Source organism: Dipteris shenzhenensis, chromosome 12 (genome assembly GCF_047967505.1).
Source record: "Dipteris shenzhenensis isolate YYH24624 ecotype China chromosome 12, Dip_SZ_1.0, whole genome shotgun sequence".
In the NCBI taxonomy this organism is placed as follows: domain Eukaryota; kingdom Viridiplantae; phylum Streptophyta; class Polypodiopsida; order Gleicheniales; family Dipteridaceae; genus Dipteris; species Dipteris shenzhenensis.
This window is the reverse complement of record NC_141607.1, coordinates 23,239,182-23,255,966: the sequence shown is the minus strand read 5'-3', so window position 1 is coordinate 23,255,966 and position 16,785 is coordinate 23,239,182. Positions and strand designations below refer to the sequence as shown.

Sequence of the window (16,785 nt, the reverse complement as noted above, 5' to 3'; positions counted from 1 at the left end):
TCCCCGTCGTTCGCTCGAAGTGGAATGACAATAGATTTGCTTACAGTGCAAAGAATAGGAATTTGTCTTCCTCCGAAAAAAAGGAAAACTACGTTTTACTGTCGACATGAACAACATCAAGTGCAAGCAGGACTGGATGATAACGAAAGGTTGCATGCAATTGAACATCAATCTTCTGCATCATTTCTGACAACGTGCCTCATGTGAACCTCAACAAGATAGCAAAAGAGAAAAGTATTCATCAACAGCCCAGCTGGCCAAGCAGTCTAGTTTACAAAAGTCAAAGTCAACTCGCTGATAGGAAAACCCTCCTGCCCTTCGTCTTGCTCGTGAGCAAAGTAGCTAAGGAGCAACTGGTTTCTGGCTATGGCTGCCAAGCTCGAGCTCTTCTTCCAAATGGCTATGGCGTCCAACCAGCACCTTTGCATTGATTAGCAAGATCGCACATTTTTTCTTCCAGCCATGGGAAAGAGCAAGACCACCGGCAAGCACCGCCTCGATCGCTTCTATCACCTCGCCAAAGAGCAGGGCTACCGCTCGCGAGCTTCCTTCAAGCTCGTGCAATTGGACTCCAAGTACCGCTTCCTTTCCTCCGCTCGTTCCCTCCTTGACCTCTGCGCTGCTCCCGGAGGATGGATGCAGGTTGCTTACAAGCATATGCCCGTTGGAAGCCTTATTGTTGGCGTAGACCTTGTTCCCATCCGTCCCATCCGCGGCGCTCTCACACTTCAGGAGGATATCACCACCCCAAAGTGCAAAGCGTCTGTTCGCAAGCTCCTCAAAGAAAGGGGCCATACAATGTTCGACATTGTTCTTCATGATGGCTCGCCAAATGTTGGAGGTGCGTGGGCTAAAGAGGCAACCAGCCAGGCAGCGTTAGTTTTGGATTCACTCAGGCTGGCGACGGAATTCCTAGCTCCTAAAGGAACATTCGTGACCAAGGTTAGCGCTCCACAAACACAAATAAGATGATTTAATTTTGCAGTAAGTGCTTGAAGGATTCTTTTTTGCACTAACGTACATATGCGCTCATTGGCAAAGCTTTTATCGGCAAAAAGCTGGGAGGGGTCTATTGCATAATTGATTACTGTCGTTAACCTTATGTATAAACAGAGATTCTTTGAATGGGTTTCGAACTTGGCGTCGTAAAAGAAAGCATTCCTTTTATGGCACAGTAAGGCTTAATTGATATGAAACGTTTAAGACGTTTTAGTATTTGCACGTCAAGTAGGGCAGTAGGTTCTGATTAGATAGGTTTAGTCGCACCAACGTCTGTTGTAGCATCAATTTCAAGCTTCTTCCTGCTGCACGAAATCCATGATAGAAAAGTGTTTTTATTATGTGTTTTCGTTTTTAAAATCCTGCAGAAGAGTTAGAAGTATGCACCGTTTCATCTTGAGTAATTGGTGTGTATTCTTTCATAAATACCAAACGTATATTTTCCATGAAGTAAACTTGTTAGGAGGCTGGGCACAAAGAGCCTGGCAAGAAAACTTGTGAGAACTTCACGCTCTCAGATTCCTTAGTTTCTGATTTTTCAGGTCTTGTCCAGTGGATTATTTTTTTTGTTTTGTTTTTATTTATTCTAGAAGTATTCCTAGTAATTTCCCCCCCAAAAAACGTACCTTTTATATAACGATAGAAAAATCAGAGGCATTGATAAAGGTTAAAGCTAGCAGCAGGTCCCGGCTCACTGCCTATGGTTACCTAGAGTAGGTGCTAGAACTTCACTAGGTCCCGGCCAAAACTTGCAGGCGGGATTAGTGTTCTTCTTGGAACTTTGTGTCGCTTGCTCTTGTTGAGGATCCATCTTAACATCATGTTCCATATGTGCATAGCACTAACCCAAAAGAATGCTAAAACAGAAAGGGTTGGAAACCCTAACCCTAGAGGGGTTTGTATATATTCTTTATTTTCAACTAAATCTAGTGTACAGCTAGTCATTTGTGGTGTGCTCTCTAGGTGTTTCCTGCCCTCTCTCCTTGCCCTCTCTCCTCATCTCCACTCTTCTCTTGTCCTATCTCCATATTTGTTCATAGTATTAGAGCATCCTTACTTCCACTGAGGCATCGCAATTCGTGCAAGAGTGATTGAGAGATTGAGAGCGATTGAGTGAGCATCCTTTTATTCCATTGATGAAAGAAATTTTTATTCATCTCTTTTGAGTATTCTTTGAGAAAGGTTTTTTGTCCATTGTGATTTTGTGTGAGAGAGAGAGCTTTCTTTTTTAGTGTTCATTCCGAGAGAAAGAGAGGTAGTTGTTTACCTCTTTTTTCTTCTCTTTCATTTTCTCTTTTATATTCTTTGTAGATTTTTGATCTTTAGAACAACAAAAAAGCTAAATTTGTATGATTGGACTTATTCTAGTCTTACAAAGGTATATAGTTGTCTTAAGAGATTTATGAGAGCTTTGAGGATTTGAGAGGAGAGTCTCTCTTCCACTGCCACTTTCTTCCCTGAATTGTTGTAGCCTGTCTCTGAGAGTTTTCTCTCTGAGAGATCCATTAAGAGAGTGAGATTAAGTCTACTTTGCAAGAGATAGACCTGTGTTTTTTTCGGTGAGAGAAAAAGAGAGATATCTCTCTGTTGTGCTTACCCAAGGCCATATATTTGCTATGCAGTAAGTTCTCTTGCACAGTTTATGGCAAATTCAAAATAGTCTTTATTGGGATGTAACCAAGAGAGTCTTAAGATACATTAGAGGTATAAGACAGTTTGGAATTGAATACAGAGGAAGTCATCTAAGGTTGCATGGATTCTGTGATCGTGACTATGCAAAAGATCACGAGACTAGAAGATCACACAAGGATATGCATTTTTCCTTGGTCAAGGTGCTATTTCATGATTGCTAAACAAACAACGAACTTTCTTTTTGTCTTCAAGAGAAGCAGAATATAGGGCACTCACAACAGGTGCATGTGCGGATATATGGCTAAGAAGACTATTGTCAGAAAAAGATTACTTTGACTAATCAAAGCTAACAACAATATACTGTGATAATCAATCGGCTCAAGCATTAGCCAAGAATCCAATGTATCAATGCATGACAAAGCACATTGATGTCAGAGAGCACTTCATCAGAGAAAGAGTGTTACTTGGCGACATCACACTGCAACATTGTGACAGTAAAGAGACTGTTGTAGACATCTTTACCAAACCACTTGGAAAAGAGTTTTGTGACAAACATTGACAAGCTCTTGGTTTGATGCACAAGAAGGACATTCCCGTTAAAGAGGTGTGATGGAATGTAATGTTCAGTGCTTCTTCGATTCCCCATAATCATCATCTTGATGGAAGGTCTACTTCATGATGTTGATCTTGAGGGAAGGTGGTTGAGGAGTCATCTCAACATCATGTTCGATATGCGCAGTTGTAGCTTGAATGAAGAGATTTGGACTACTTTTTGATAAGCCTTCTCCTTTAGTGCTAGCCTTCGTCATGGCTGAGTTTGCCCTTCACCTCGTACGAAGACTTTGTATAAATGGATGCTCAAGTATGTGTGGGTGTGTGGATTTGTATGTGTGAGAGAATACTTTTATACTATGGTCTACACTCACTGTTAGGCGCTGATGACGTCAGTGGGGATGTCATAGTAGCTAGTTCCTGCTATGCGTGATGGAGTTTACGGTTTTCAATCTTATGAGTGACTATCGTGAGATTGAAACTGCACTTTGAAACTGCACTATGTCGTGTTTTTAGAGAATGAGTTTGGGAATGTTCCTGGATTCATCTAGGTATATGCTTCTGCCGTATTAGCGGACATGCAAATTTCACCTTGTGAAGTTTTCGTCCAAGTTGCGGCCTACTGGTATTGCGATATTTCTTTCTGTCTTAAATGGTGCGTTGCCCTATCAGCTAGATCTAGCTTTAGATGCTCGTTTGGGAGAGACTAAAATGAAATCGTTTAGACTTCATAAGCAGTTGTAGCTTGAATGAAGAGATTTGGACTACTTTTTGATTAGCCTTCTTCTTTAGTGCTAGCCTTCGTTATGGCTGAGTTTGCCCTTTACCTTCGGAGTGCCAACAGAAACTCAGTACGAAGACTTTGTATAAATGGATGCTCAAGTATGTGTGGGTGTGTGGATTTGTATGTGTGAGAGCATACTTTTATACTATGGTCTACACCCACTGTTGGGCGCTGATGATGTCAGTGGGGATGTCATAATAGCTAGTCCCTGCTATGGGTGATGGAGTTTATGGTTTTCAATCTTATGAGTGACTATTGTGAGATATGTTGTGTTTTTAGAGAATGAGTTTGGGAATGTTCTTGGATTCATCTAGGTATATGCTTCTGCCGTATTAGCGGACATGCAAATTCACCTTGTGAAGTTTTCGTCCAAGTTGCGGCTTGCTGGTATTGTGATAATTCTTTCTATCTTAAATGGTGCGTTGCCCTATCAACTAATTTAGATTTAGATGCTCGTTTGGGAGAGACTAAAATGAAATCATTTAGACTTCACAAGTAGTTGTAGCTTGAATGAAGAGATTTGGAACTTTTTGATTAGCCTTCTCCTTTGGTGCTAGCCTTCGTCATGGCTGAGTTTGCCCTTCACCTCCGGAGTGCCGATAGAAACTCTGTACGAAGACTTTGTATAAATGGATGCTCAAGTATGTGTGGGTGTGTGGATTTGTATGTGTGAGAGCATACTTTTATACTATGGTCTACACCCACTGTTGGGCGCTGATGACGTCAGTGGGGATGTCGTAGTAGCTAGTCCCTGCTATGCGTGATGGAGTTTATGGTTTTCAATCTTATGAGTGACTATCGTGAGATTGAAACTGCACTATGTTGTGTTTTTAGAGGATGAGTTTGGGAATGCTCCTGGATTCATCTAGGTATATGCTTCTGCCATATTAGCGGACATGCAAATTTCACCTTGTGAAGTTTTCGTCCAAGTTGCGGCCTGCTAGTATTGCGATAATTCTTTCTATCTTAAATGGTGCGTTGCCTTATCAGCTAGATTTAGATTTAGATGCTCGTTTGGGAGAGACTAAAATGAATCGTTTAGACTTCACAAGCAATTGTAGCTTGAATGAAGAGATTTGGACTACTTTTTGATTAGCCTTCTCCTTCAGTGCTAGCCTTCGTCATGGTTGAGTTTGCCCTTCACCTCCGGAGTGCCGACAGAAACTCAGTACGAAGACTGTATAAATGGATGCTCAAGTATGTGTGGGTGTGTGGATTTGTATGTGTGAGAGCATACTTTTATACTATGGTCTACACCCATTGTTGGGCGCTGATGACGTCAGTGGGGATGTCATAGTAGCTAGTCCCTGCTATGCGTGATGGAGTTTATGGTTTTCAATCTTACGAGTGACTATCGTGAGATTGAAACTGCACTATGTTGTGTTTTTAGAGAATGAGTTTGGAAATGTTCCTGCATTCATCTAGGTATATGCTCGATGTCACGATCTGTGACGTATTCCTTTCTCTATACCTTAGACTTATGGATGGTTTAATGAATGGACACTTGTGGAAGGGTATGCCCTTTCGACCGGACACTTCTTATGAGGCACAACCCTTCACAAGAGACATTCTATTGAAGAGACACTACCATTGTAATGTACTCTCTCATCAAGGGTCACACCCTTCACAAGGGGCACACACCTCTTCATGCACATACACTTTGGAGAACACACCTTTTCACTTGTGACTCTTCACTCTCTATATAAGAGAGGCCCAACTGTATGGATGACACCACAGACCCCTAAGCAATACAAATATTCCTTGTTCTCTGCTATTTCAGTCTCCTTTTTGTTCCTTAGCACATTTCTAAATATAGTAAATCTAGGATTTCTTACAGTGGTATCAGAGCAAATTTTGCTCCTGCCTGTAGGAAATGACCCCCACCTTCTTACGCCTATCTGATACATCTCTTTCCGCTAGAAGGACATCCATGCACAACGTGCATGGAAGAGATGGAGAGAATGAGTAAAAATTTTTAGCGCCAACCCCACCTAAAGTCATCAGTGGCCTTTCCATCTCCTTCACATCACGAGTTGATGTGAATGGACACAACAAAAATCGTGTCTTTTGATGTGCTTGGGCTGTCCCAAAACCAAGGGACGCACCTTTTTCACCATCGGACACACCTTTTGATGAAGAGTACCAGATTTCCACGGGTGGTTCCATCCTGCCTCGCCTGCCCCCTCCAACATGAGCAACCTCAAGGAGCAGCCCGGATCTTCTTTCAGGAATGGTACAAACCAGAGTGCAGGTTCGTGCTCTTCTCACAGGGACCTCAGATATGTCGCAACGCTCGCGTGCAGCCTCTCTGGAGATAAGCGACTCAAGTCCAAAAAAGACCCCCTGAAGTCAACTTACAAGGCGAAGCACTACTACTTCAAATTTCTCAGCTTTAGGACAGCATCTCCGACTTGGTCAAGAAAGTCCAACAACTCTAGGATTCTCACAGTGCCACACATATAGGGGATGACGTGACGCCACCGGACGACTACGTGGACTCGTTTCCACCAGAGGTAGAAAACACTGAACTCTGTGCCCTCTACTGCTACTCCAAGCTTCCCAAACTAAAAGACTTGACATTAAACTTCCGGAAGCCTACACTGGTTCACGAAATCGCCGAACAGTTGACCAATGGCTCGCAAAACTGTGCATGTACTTTGATACTGTCGACCTCACTGAAGGCAAAAAGATTGCCTTGGCAGCCTCCCTCCTCAAGGATACAGCTTTCCTATGGTGGCAACGACGCTTAAAGGACGGCAAAAGTGTGTTAACTTGGGAACGTTTTGAACACGTGCTCTGTGTTCATACCTGCCAATGCGGACTTCCAAGCACGTTCAAAACTCCGATAGTTGGAGCAAACAAGCTCCCTGTCTTCCTACATCTCTTAGTTCACCACATTTGTGTTGGAGATCGATGGTTTAACTGATGATGATTGCCTTCATGCTTTCATCTCAGGGCTAAATCCCTCGTTACGCATTGATGTCCTCAAAGCAAACATCACCACCACAGTTGGCGCTATTGCTTACACAGAGCGCATTACCGATTTCCAAAACACAGGGAAGCAGAGTTCTAATAGAACACAGAACTCTACTAAGGCCAAGGGTGCTTGCCCTCAAGATAACCCCAAGTTCAGAAAAAACTCGGGTAATCAAGGTCAGCGACAGTCTCAAGATCCCCACAAGTCTCGGAAATCGTATGCTGGATCCCAACAGAAGCACTCCTCCAAGGATCGTGCCTCTTCCTCTTCACAAAGTCATGACCGTCATCACCATCATAAAGGTGCGGCCACTGACAAGAAGAATAACTTCAGCACAAAAGGACTTTGTACCATCTGTACGGGCGACCATAGATGGTTTGATTGTCCCAAGCGACCAAAGCAAAATTCCAATATGGAACCTAGCACTTCCCAAACAGAAGATGCTACCCCAGCACAAGACAAGAAAGGCAAAGCTGTTCGAATGGCAAATACCATCCACATGAGCCTTGCCATGGACCTTTCCGGATCGTCAAGAAAAATTCACCTTCAAGTTAAAAATTGGAATTACCACCATCATGGAGCTACCTGACATTTCATATTTCTTGGCTAAAGACGTACATTCCAAGCGATGAAGCAGTTCCTCCTGCAAGTGATTGTCCCAGAAATCGAAGACGATTATGTTCTCCTTATTCCTGAGTGTATTTTGAACCATCGACAACGAGAGACTCGACATCGACTTATCACGGAATTCCTTGTTCTTTGGCGAGATCTGGACGACTCCGACGCTACTTGGCAATCTGATGAAGACTTACAGTAGTACCCTGACATTTTACAGCAGTATTTTCAGAATTTACCGTGATATTTTCTACACCAGTTCATTCTCTCCACCAGGGTCTTATTTTAAGTCGGAGGGGATGCCATGATTTGTGACGTATTCCTTTCTCTATACCTTAGACTTATGGATGGTTCAATGAATGGACACTTGTGGAAGGGTATGCCCTTTCGACGGGACGCTTCCTATGAGTAACAACCCTTCACAAGAGACATTCTATTGAAGAGACACTACCATTGTAATGTACCCTCTCGTCAAGGGTCACACCCTTCACAAGGGGTACACACCTCTTCATGCACATACACTTTGGAGTACACACCTTTTCATGTGTGACTCTTCACTCTCTATATAAGAGAGGCTCAACTGTATGGATGACACCACAGACACTCAAGCAATACAAATATTCCTTGTTCTATGCTATTTCAGTCTCCTTTCTGTTCCTTAGCACATTTCTAAATATAGTAAATCTAGGATTTCTTACACTCGATATGTGCATAGCACTAACCCAAAAGAGTGCTAAAAAGGAAAGAGTTGGAAATGATAACCCTAACCCTAAAGGGGTTTGTATATATTCTTTATTTTCAACTAAATCTAGTGTATAGTTAGTCATTTGTGGTGTGCTCTCTACTTGTGTCTTGCCCTCTCTCCTCATCTCCTCTCCTCTCTCCATATTTGTTCAACTCTTAAATCCATATGTCGACGAGTGACAGCAAGTCAGAACGGCTACCTTGCATCACAAGGCTGCACTGTTTTACCCAGATTTTATAGGTTGCAATGCTCTTCTCCCAAGCACTGTCCTTTTGACTACTCGATTGACATTGCCTAAAGGGTTGTTTTGTCGTGTTACTGACTCCCACTCGCCAAGTGCACAGGGGGTCCCCTCAAAAAGCCAGGCTACTATCCCCCAAGAGGATATCCAGGCTAAAAGCCACTTGACGACCAGCTGATGTGCTCTTGGTCTGTGTCTGTTACTTTGCAGCCTCTGATTCTTTAAGTGGGCAATGCTGGAAATGGTGGAAAGACTCACTCAATCCTCACACCCTTTGCGGGCTAGGAGCAGCTCCGTCTCTCACACTCAATGATTGCAGCTTATTCATGAAGACCTCACTCAAACAATAGAGAATAGAGAGCGTACACAAGAGAGAGAAAGAGAGAGAGAACTCGGATGTATTCTTCCATCAAACAGTGGGCAAAATTAGCTAAGAGGTGAGCGCAAGACAACAAGCAAAGGGCTAGGCAAAACCTGAGAACTCTCTGTAGGCTGACGCTTGCTGGGCGGTGCCTCTTGTAGGCTTCAGTGGCTGATGATTTTTTTTTTTTGGGGGGGGGGGGGGTGGGCTTTACATATATAGGGGCTGGCTGCCCCCTTGAGGTGACCGACCAGCAGGTTGGTTTCCCTACCCGGGCCGACCAGCCTGATTGGCTGGGCCGACCAGCCTAGGTTGGCTGGGCCAGCCAGCCTAGGGGTAGGCCTCCCTTGGCCTATTCTTTTGCTGCTGCTGCTGCACATCCTTCTGCCCACACAGCCCCCCTTAAATCACCTCCCACTTCTGGTCCAATGCCCCATTTGTCCGCCTCATATGGGGGCTCACAGGTGGGGACATTGACCTCCAGCACCCGCTCTTAATGACACAACTGTGGGCCTATCCCCATATGTCGAATGAGGTGCTCCATTTGCTCCGGTGGGAGTGCCTTTCGTGAATCCATCCGATAGGTTGTTTGTGGCCGGACAGTACATAAGCTCGATGATACCATCGATGACGAGCTCTCGAACTAAATGGTAGTGGACCTCGATATGCTTTATCCGTGCATGGAACACGGGGTTCTTTGCTGTGGCAATGCAACTCTGGTTGTTGCACATAACCACCGTGGCCTCCTCTTGAAGCACGTCCATATCATCTTGAATCCATTTGAGCCACAAGTCTAGAACGCTGCTGTGCTTGCAGCTCTGTACTCTCCCTTTGTAGATGAAAGGGCAACTGAGGGCTGTTTCTTGCTTAGCCATGAGATGGCCCTTGATGTAAGCACAAAACAATAGCCCGTGGTTGATCACCTAGAATCCACGACACTTGCCCAATCAGAATCACAGATATACCATTCTCTTCCCCCCTCTAAAAGGAGATAAAGATTGGCATTTGAAGGACTTCGAGCCAACCCAATCTTGGAGAAGAATTCGTCGATCCACTAGTACCCCGCTCTCACGAGCTGTTTCAGTCCGTACAATGCATTCTTTAATCTTTGATCACCACATTAGCTTTGGCTTTTATATCACCATCTGAACTTGAGTCAGATTATTTTTTCTTGTTCTTTTGATCCGCCTTCTTCTTTTTGCAATCCTTCGTAAAATGGCTTGGCGTGTCACAATAGAAACACTTTTCCTTTTGCTTCCTCTTCTTGGAAGTGTCATTGTCATCTCCAGAGTCATCCTTCTTGGGCTTGCCACTGTTAGGCTTGCCCTTTCCTTTGCCAGCATTATCCTTTGTGAGCAACGCCTTGTCATCGTTGTCGTTGTTGTAGAGCTTCTCCCTAGCTTCTTCTTGGAGCAGTAATGGACCCAACTCCTCAAAAGTCAGAGGTTTGGTTCTCTGTCATGCTATCACAGTCGTAACGAAGCTTTTGAAACTCCGTGGTAGCCTCTGAAGTACCATCAAGGTCAACTGGTCAGAGTCTACATTCTGACCAACCGATGCTAGTTGATCTCTCTGTTGGATGTCAACATCTCCTGATATCACCTAGAGAGAGGGCCTTGCTTGTGGGTGTGCCCGCCCAGTGAGTGAGGATAGCGTAGAGAGTGAGGGCCTGTGTTGTGGGTGTGCCCCCCCCGTGAGAGTAGGTGAGAGTGGCTGTCCAAGGCCTCTTGCACGTTGCCACGGAGGCCATGGAGGTTCCCAGGAGGGGTGTGGCCAGTTCTGCCCTGAGGGGCTGCATGGATGCGCCCTTATAGGCAGCCCCACGTGAGGGCTGGAGAGTAGAGGGTGGGCTGACCTGCAGGTCAGCTACCTTGGCTAGAGACAACCCCTTGGGGGGGGGGGTCTCCTCTTTATAGGGCCATATGCAGCCCTAGCAGTGGGTTGGCCCACATGTGCTGGTCGGCCCTACAGTTGGGCTGAGTCGACCCCCCCCTAGGCATAGAGGGATACACCCTTTTATAGGGCTGTGTGCCCAACCCTAGGTGCCGCAGTCGGCCCACCTACCAGCAGGGGTCTCGGCCCTAGCCTAGCAGCAGACTAGGGAGGGGCTGGGGTCTATTTATAGGCCTTCCCTCAGCCCTCATTATATCACATCATTCAGGGTCTGGCAGAGGAGCAGAGCCAGCCCAGTCTAGTACTTGTGGAGCAGGGCAGTGGACACTCCCTTGTGTTCCCTTCCACTTGGTTGTTGAGCTGTTTATTCCTAGCTCTCGAGCAGCCCGTTGTTTCCGAGGTTTTCCCCCAGTTGTAGCGGGGTTTTCTCCAGAGATCACTTGCAGTTCTCTTGTGCCTCTCTCTTCCCTTTCTCTCCTTCTCAATGTGTGTGTGAGGCATGTTCTCTCTCTCTCTCTCTCTCTCTCTCTCTCTCTCTTCCGTTCATTTCTACTGCACTTTTCACACTCTTACCACCTTGACCTTCGTCACGTGGTCATGTACCGAATCTTCTGGGATCTATTATCTGCCTCATACAGATCCTTCAAAATGTCCCTCACCTCTACTGACGTGTCGGTTTTTTGGATGTGAGGAAGCATAAAGTCCGCCGTAGTCCCTATGATCAATGATGGGCATCTCTGTCTTCCCATGCTTCGAGTTCCTCTCCATCTACTGGTATAAGTATCCTCCCATTGTTGTCCATCACATCCTCCGTCTTTGTCTCAGCTTCTGTTGTCTGTTTCCACAGTTTTCGAGCCACTAAATGACTCCGGATTTTCACCTTCCTGATAGGATAGTTAGTCCCATTCAGTTTCTTGGACTCTCCAAAAGGAAGGGATGTTGAAAGAAAGAACTTGACTAGGGGAGGAGGAAGGGAGAGAAGGGGCTGAAGAGGATTCCGCTTCTCAGATTTGACATCTCTGTTGCTAAACCACACAGCAAAATAAAAAAGCAAACTCAACCTTATGTAGACAAGAACTCTGTACGCACCTGGCTGAACTTGAGTCACCCTCCTTCTTGCAAGGGCTGTGAATGAAAGTGGAGAGCAAGAGTGAGAGTGAGCAAACGTTAAGTGCACTGAATAGAATAGTGGAATGAAGTGAGTATAAACAAAGAGTGACAAAATGTCACGGGGGCGTGAAATTCTAAGTACTTTAATGTACTACAAGACCGTGACAACTTTGGTTTTAAAAGTCCAAGTATGGGCTTAATAATGTGTAATTAAACGCAGCATGGTGCCTAGCACATAAGCGTAATTAATTCCTAGGCCCAAAGGCATTCCAAGGAATTAAATGAGTGGTTGTTGGGAAATGATGATGTGGCATTTTTAATGGGCCCCCCCTAGAGGGCCATGTACCTTCAGTGGCCCCCCTAGAGTTCCAGGTGGCTCTAGTGCCTTCTACATGCTCTTTTGCCATTGCTGGACATTCTTGGGCCTTCTAAACTTCACATGTGTGGTTTTCTCTCTCATCTTCTTCCTTTGTTGAGATTTTGGACTGGTTTTTCAGCCTCCTTCAGCTGAATTCCGTTTTTCTTCATAACTCCTCACCCGTTTGGATTCCTCGACTTCCGTTTGGCCTGATGGCTTCCCCTCTACCTCCCCTTCATAGTGATATGCTTTTCCCTCCATGCGTTTGGTAGAACGGGCAGAGCTGAGCACTTCTTTTGCTCGTCGAATTTGCAAAAGTGGCTTTTTCTGGACCTTTTTTCTTCTACCGCCTCCTAGGCCTCTCCTCTTGCAAAGCTACAGCTTTCTGTTGAATTTCGAGTGGTCCCATGCGCTGGTTGATTGGTTTTTCTCAGTTTTGGAGGACTTTCCGGCGATGGAACTTCTCCAAAACCTTCTCAATGCATTCCTCTCTGAAGCACGCTTCTTTTGAGCCCAAGAACTCCCATTTCTTCACGACAGAAGTGCTTCTTTTCGCATTTTTCAGTGGAATTCTTGCTGGTCGGCTCTTGTAAATGCTCTTTCTTCATGCCTTTGCACTCCTCTTTCGCTGAGAATGCAATTGGGCATTGGCTACTATGTCCTCTTGGCGATTGAGGACTTGGTTCGAGTTTTCAGGGCTTGGTGAGTTGTGATTTTGTTGCTCCAATTTCTTTTTGCCATAAGCTATTGGTTGGCCTCGTGTGCTGCCTCTTTCTTGGCTCACAGGTGCCCAGGCAGTGCTACATGAGTCATTATTTGGTTGGGTACTTTGCTGATTTTATTTTGGAGCTTTGAAAAGCTTTGTGAATGCCATCTGGAAACCACTCAAAGAGAGTGCAGCTGGGGTGCAGTGTGATTGCATCTGGACAGCCAATGGAATTGCACTCGGAAAAGAGAATGCCTTTGGGTTGAGCCTATGGGTTAAGTGCACTTATGTGATGGTGTTCTATGCTTGAAAGCCTTGCGAAGACTTAGTGAATTGGGGCTGCGTGCTCAGTTGCAGGGAAGGTCTCCCAGATGCAACTTGTAATCATTTCACTGTGAAATATAAAGAAATACCGAAAGGGGCGCCACGGTTTCATTGGTTCCATTGTCGGGATACCACACATTCTTTCTCAAGAGGTGGGCCTCGGTAGTTTGGTGGAAGGATATCTTTGCTGCACTTTTTGACAGCTGAATATTACAACCATAAACATGGTGAGTACCCATGAGCAAGAGAGCTCCACAAGTCCTCAAAGGAGAAGGAGCAGGAAAGCCTTAATGATCTTGCTAGTATACAGCTGTAGGGAGCACAACAAATGCCTTTTGAGCAGGCCACACATGAAGCTACAACTGAGCTCAACGGTGATACTAGTTCTAGCAGTGAGTCTGATGATGCTACTATGTTGAATGCACAGCTTGCAAGTGCAGTGACTGCTTTGACTCAGCTGGCTCAAAATTCGGCTCAGATTGTGCAAACAAATGCCAAGAAGAAGAAGAAATCAAGAAAGCACAAGCACGGAAAGAGTGAGTACACACATGCATCAGCTTCTCATGGCGGACCGCACACTCATGCATCAGTTTCCCATGAGGGACAGGCATAAAAAATGACTTAGAAAGTGACTTCCAAGAGAGGAATCACCCAAAAGAGCACTTGAGAAATAGGTACAAAAAGTTAGCCAGTGCAACAGTATGAGCAGCCAGCACAAGGCCTTGGTTTGGGTACTTCTGCTCCTCCAAATAATAATGTGCAGTCCATAAATGTGGCTCAACCACCTCAGCCATATTTGAGGCAGCAGCCTGAATATTTTGGTACAGATTCTATCTTTGATGCTATGTTGATTTCACCGCCAATTGGGCATATAAAGCAAGCCATGTATGACAATGTGGGAATGCAGCCAGGCATGCAAGCCACCACATATGCTCCCATGCCTAATGTTCAGCCAAGCATGGCTCTCCCTAGTGAAGGGAATGCTGCAAATATACAGCCATCTTTGGGACAGCCAATATCAAATGTATATAAAGAATTTAAGGATGGTGGTTCTCATGTCAAGTTTGATACATATAATGGAGTACAGGACAGGTACAAAGCCTTCACATTCCTTCAACAGTTTGATGCTGCATTTCTTGGGGGTTTGCTTACAGAAGCATCCAAGATGAGGAAGGTCACCACATTTTTAAAAGGCAATGCACTTAAGTGGTACACCAACCTTATTCTTCATGGAGATGCACCTACTACTTGGCTGGAATTTAAGCAAGTGTTCTCTTCTACTTGGCTTACTCCAACTTTTGAAGTTGAAGTACTTTCACATTGGCATGACTTGTCATACAAACTTTGCAAGAATCTTGATGATTACACCCAAAGGTTTTGGGATGTTTTGCTGCCATTGAGCTCTTACAGGCATGTTTCTTTGAAAGAGCAAATAGAGAGGTACTGTTGTGGATTGCCTAGTGAGCTACGTGATTATTGCATCAAAACCAAGGTGGGTTTTATGACTCAATTAATTGAGAATGCAAGGACAGCATATGCATGGATGCAGGAGAAGAATTTGGGCTTTATGGACAGCAAGATAGAAGACAACAAACGGGCTGCCAAACACCAGGATAAGAACATCAAATCTGAAAATAAAAATTATGGCAAACGACCGTTTCAAAAGGGAGGAAAAGCCCAATTCAAAGCTGGTCAAAGGCGTGGACAGCCTAATAAACAGCCACGTACCAAGTTATTTGATGAAGAGAAAAAGTCACTCATGGAGCAAAACAAATGTTTTATATGCAAAGGAGAGGGACACAGCTCTTATGATTGCCCATCCAAGAAAAGAGACAGGTCAGATGATGATAAGAATGGTGATAAACAGGCTGATCGGAAGGGCAAAAGGCCTAAACCTTCCGCAGGACTTCTTCCAGATGTGATTGGGAGTTTGCCACATGCACATGATGAAGAGGAAACGAAAAACACTGAGATGTGCAGAGCATGGGGAAAGATCAGAAATCAGAATTGTTTGTTTTTCTTTGATTTTGGGGCAAAGGCGAATTTCATAACTCCTGATATGGCAGGAAGGCTTGGCATCAAGCCTGAGGAAATGGGGCCATCCGGCATGTGTGATATGGCCAACCTTGAACTCAACACACCTGTCACTCCTATCATTGGCAAGTTGAGGATGCATATCTAGGGATATCAGGATGCAGAGGACTTCTACATTATGCCTTTGCCAGAGTGTGATGCTTTGCTTGGGATGCCTTGGATGTACAGGGTGGGGGCTGATGTGCAGATGAGAAACAAGAAGATTTCTTTAACTCACAGAGGCAAAAATCATGTACTTGATGTAAAGTTGAAAGGGGAGTCCATCCTTGTAGTTTCAGCTTCTTGTATTTCCAATGTAATAAAGCGTCATATTTCAGCGTACTTGATTTTTGTCAAAGAGGACAGCCAACCAGTTCAAGAAGGCTCTACTCTTTTTGCTTTAGATAGAGAAAGGACTGCTTTTATTTCAGATTTTCAGGATTGTTTCTCAGATGCACTTCCTCAAGAATTACCTCCCAAGAGGCTCGAGGATCATCAAATTGATATAATTCCAGGAAGCTCACTGCCTAATATACCTCCCTATCGTGTCAGTAAGGCACAACAGGAAGAGATAATGTCACAAGTGAAGGAACTCTTGGAAAAGGAATTAATACAGCCAAGTAATTCTCCTTACTTTTCCCCTGTGTTGCTTGTGCAAACGAAGGATGGCAGTTGGAGAATGTGTATTGATTATAGGGCTTTGAATGAAGTCACAATTAAGAACCGTTTTCCAATTTCACGCATTGATGATATATTGGATCGGTTGGAAGGTTCCTCAATGTTCAGTCGTATTGACCTTAAAAGTGGATACCACCAGATAAGGATACGGCCTGAAGATGTCTACAAGATTGCCTTCCCACTTCATTTGGCTTATATGAGTTTCTTGTGATGCCTTTTGGTTTGACTAATGCACCTGCCACTTTCAATAGAATGATGGACAGAATTTTTAAAGCACATAGAAAGTTTGTGGGCACTTTCTTCGATGACATCATCGTGTTCTCTAAAGATGAGCAGGAGCATAGGATAGGTTTCAAGAGTTGAAAAGACACAAGCTATTAATAAACACCAAGAAAAGTGAGTTCTTTATGCATGAGATTCATTTTCTCGGTCATATAGTGTCAAAGGATGGAGTCAAGATGGATCTTGCAAAAGTTGAGGCCATAAGGAGTTGGCCAATTTTGAAAAATCTGCATGAAGTTAGAAGCTTCCTTGGGTTGTGTTCATACTATCGGAGGTTTATAAAGTACTTTGCAGAAATTGCTTCTCCCTTGCATGCTTTACAAAAGAAAGCTGTACCGTTTCGGTGGGGACCAAAGGAAAATGCAGCTTTTGAAGAGCTGAAGCAAAAGCTGTGTTCTGAACCCGTCATTATCTTGCCAGATCTTGCAAAACCCTTTGCTGTAACTTGTGATGCA

General features: G+C 44.4%; 1 protein-coding gene across 1 annotated transcript in view; it reads left to right on the top strand.

Annotated features, from left to right (window-relative positions):
* The first annotated feature begins 302 nt into the window (after positions 1-302).
* LOC147895991 (FtsJ-like methyltransferase family protein) overlaps positions 303-16,785 on the top strand; it is a 45,656-nt gene continuing 29,173 nt past the window's right edge. Inside the window, exon 1 of the mRNA XM_087382312.1 lies at positions 303-942. Within this exon, the coding sequence (XP_087238438.1) occupies positions 463-942 (480 nt within the window). The 5' untranslated portion in view covers positions 303-462. The remainder of the gene's footprint in view (positions 943-16,785) is intronic.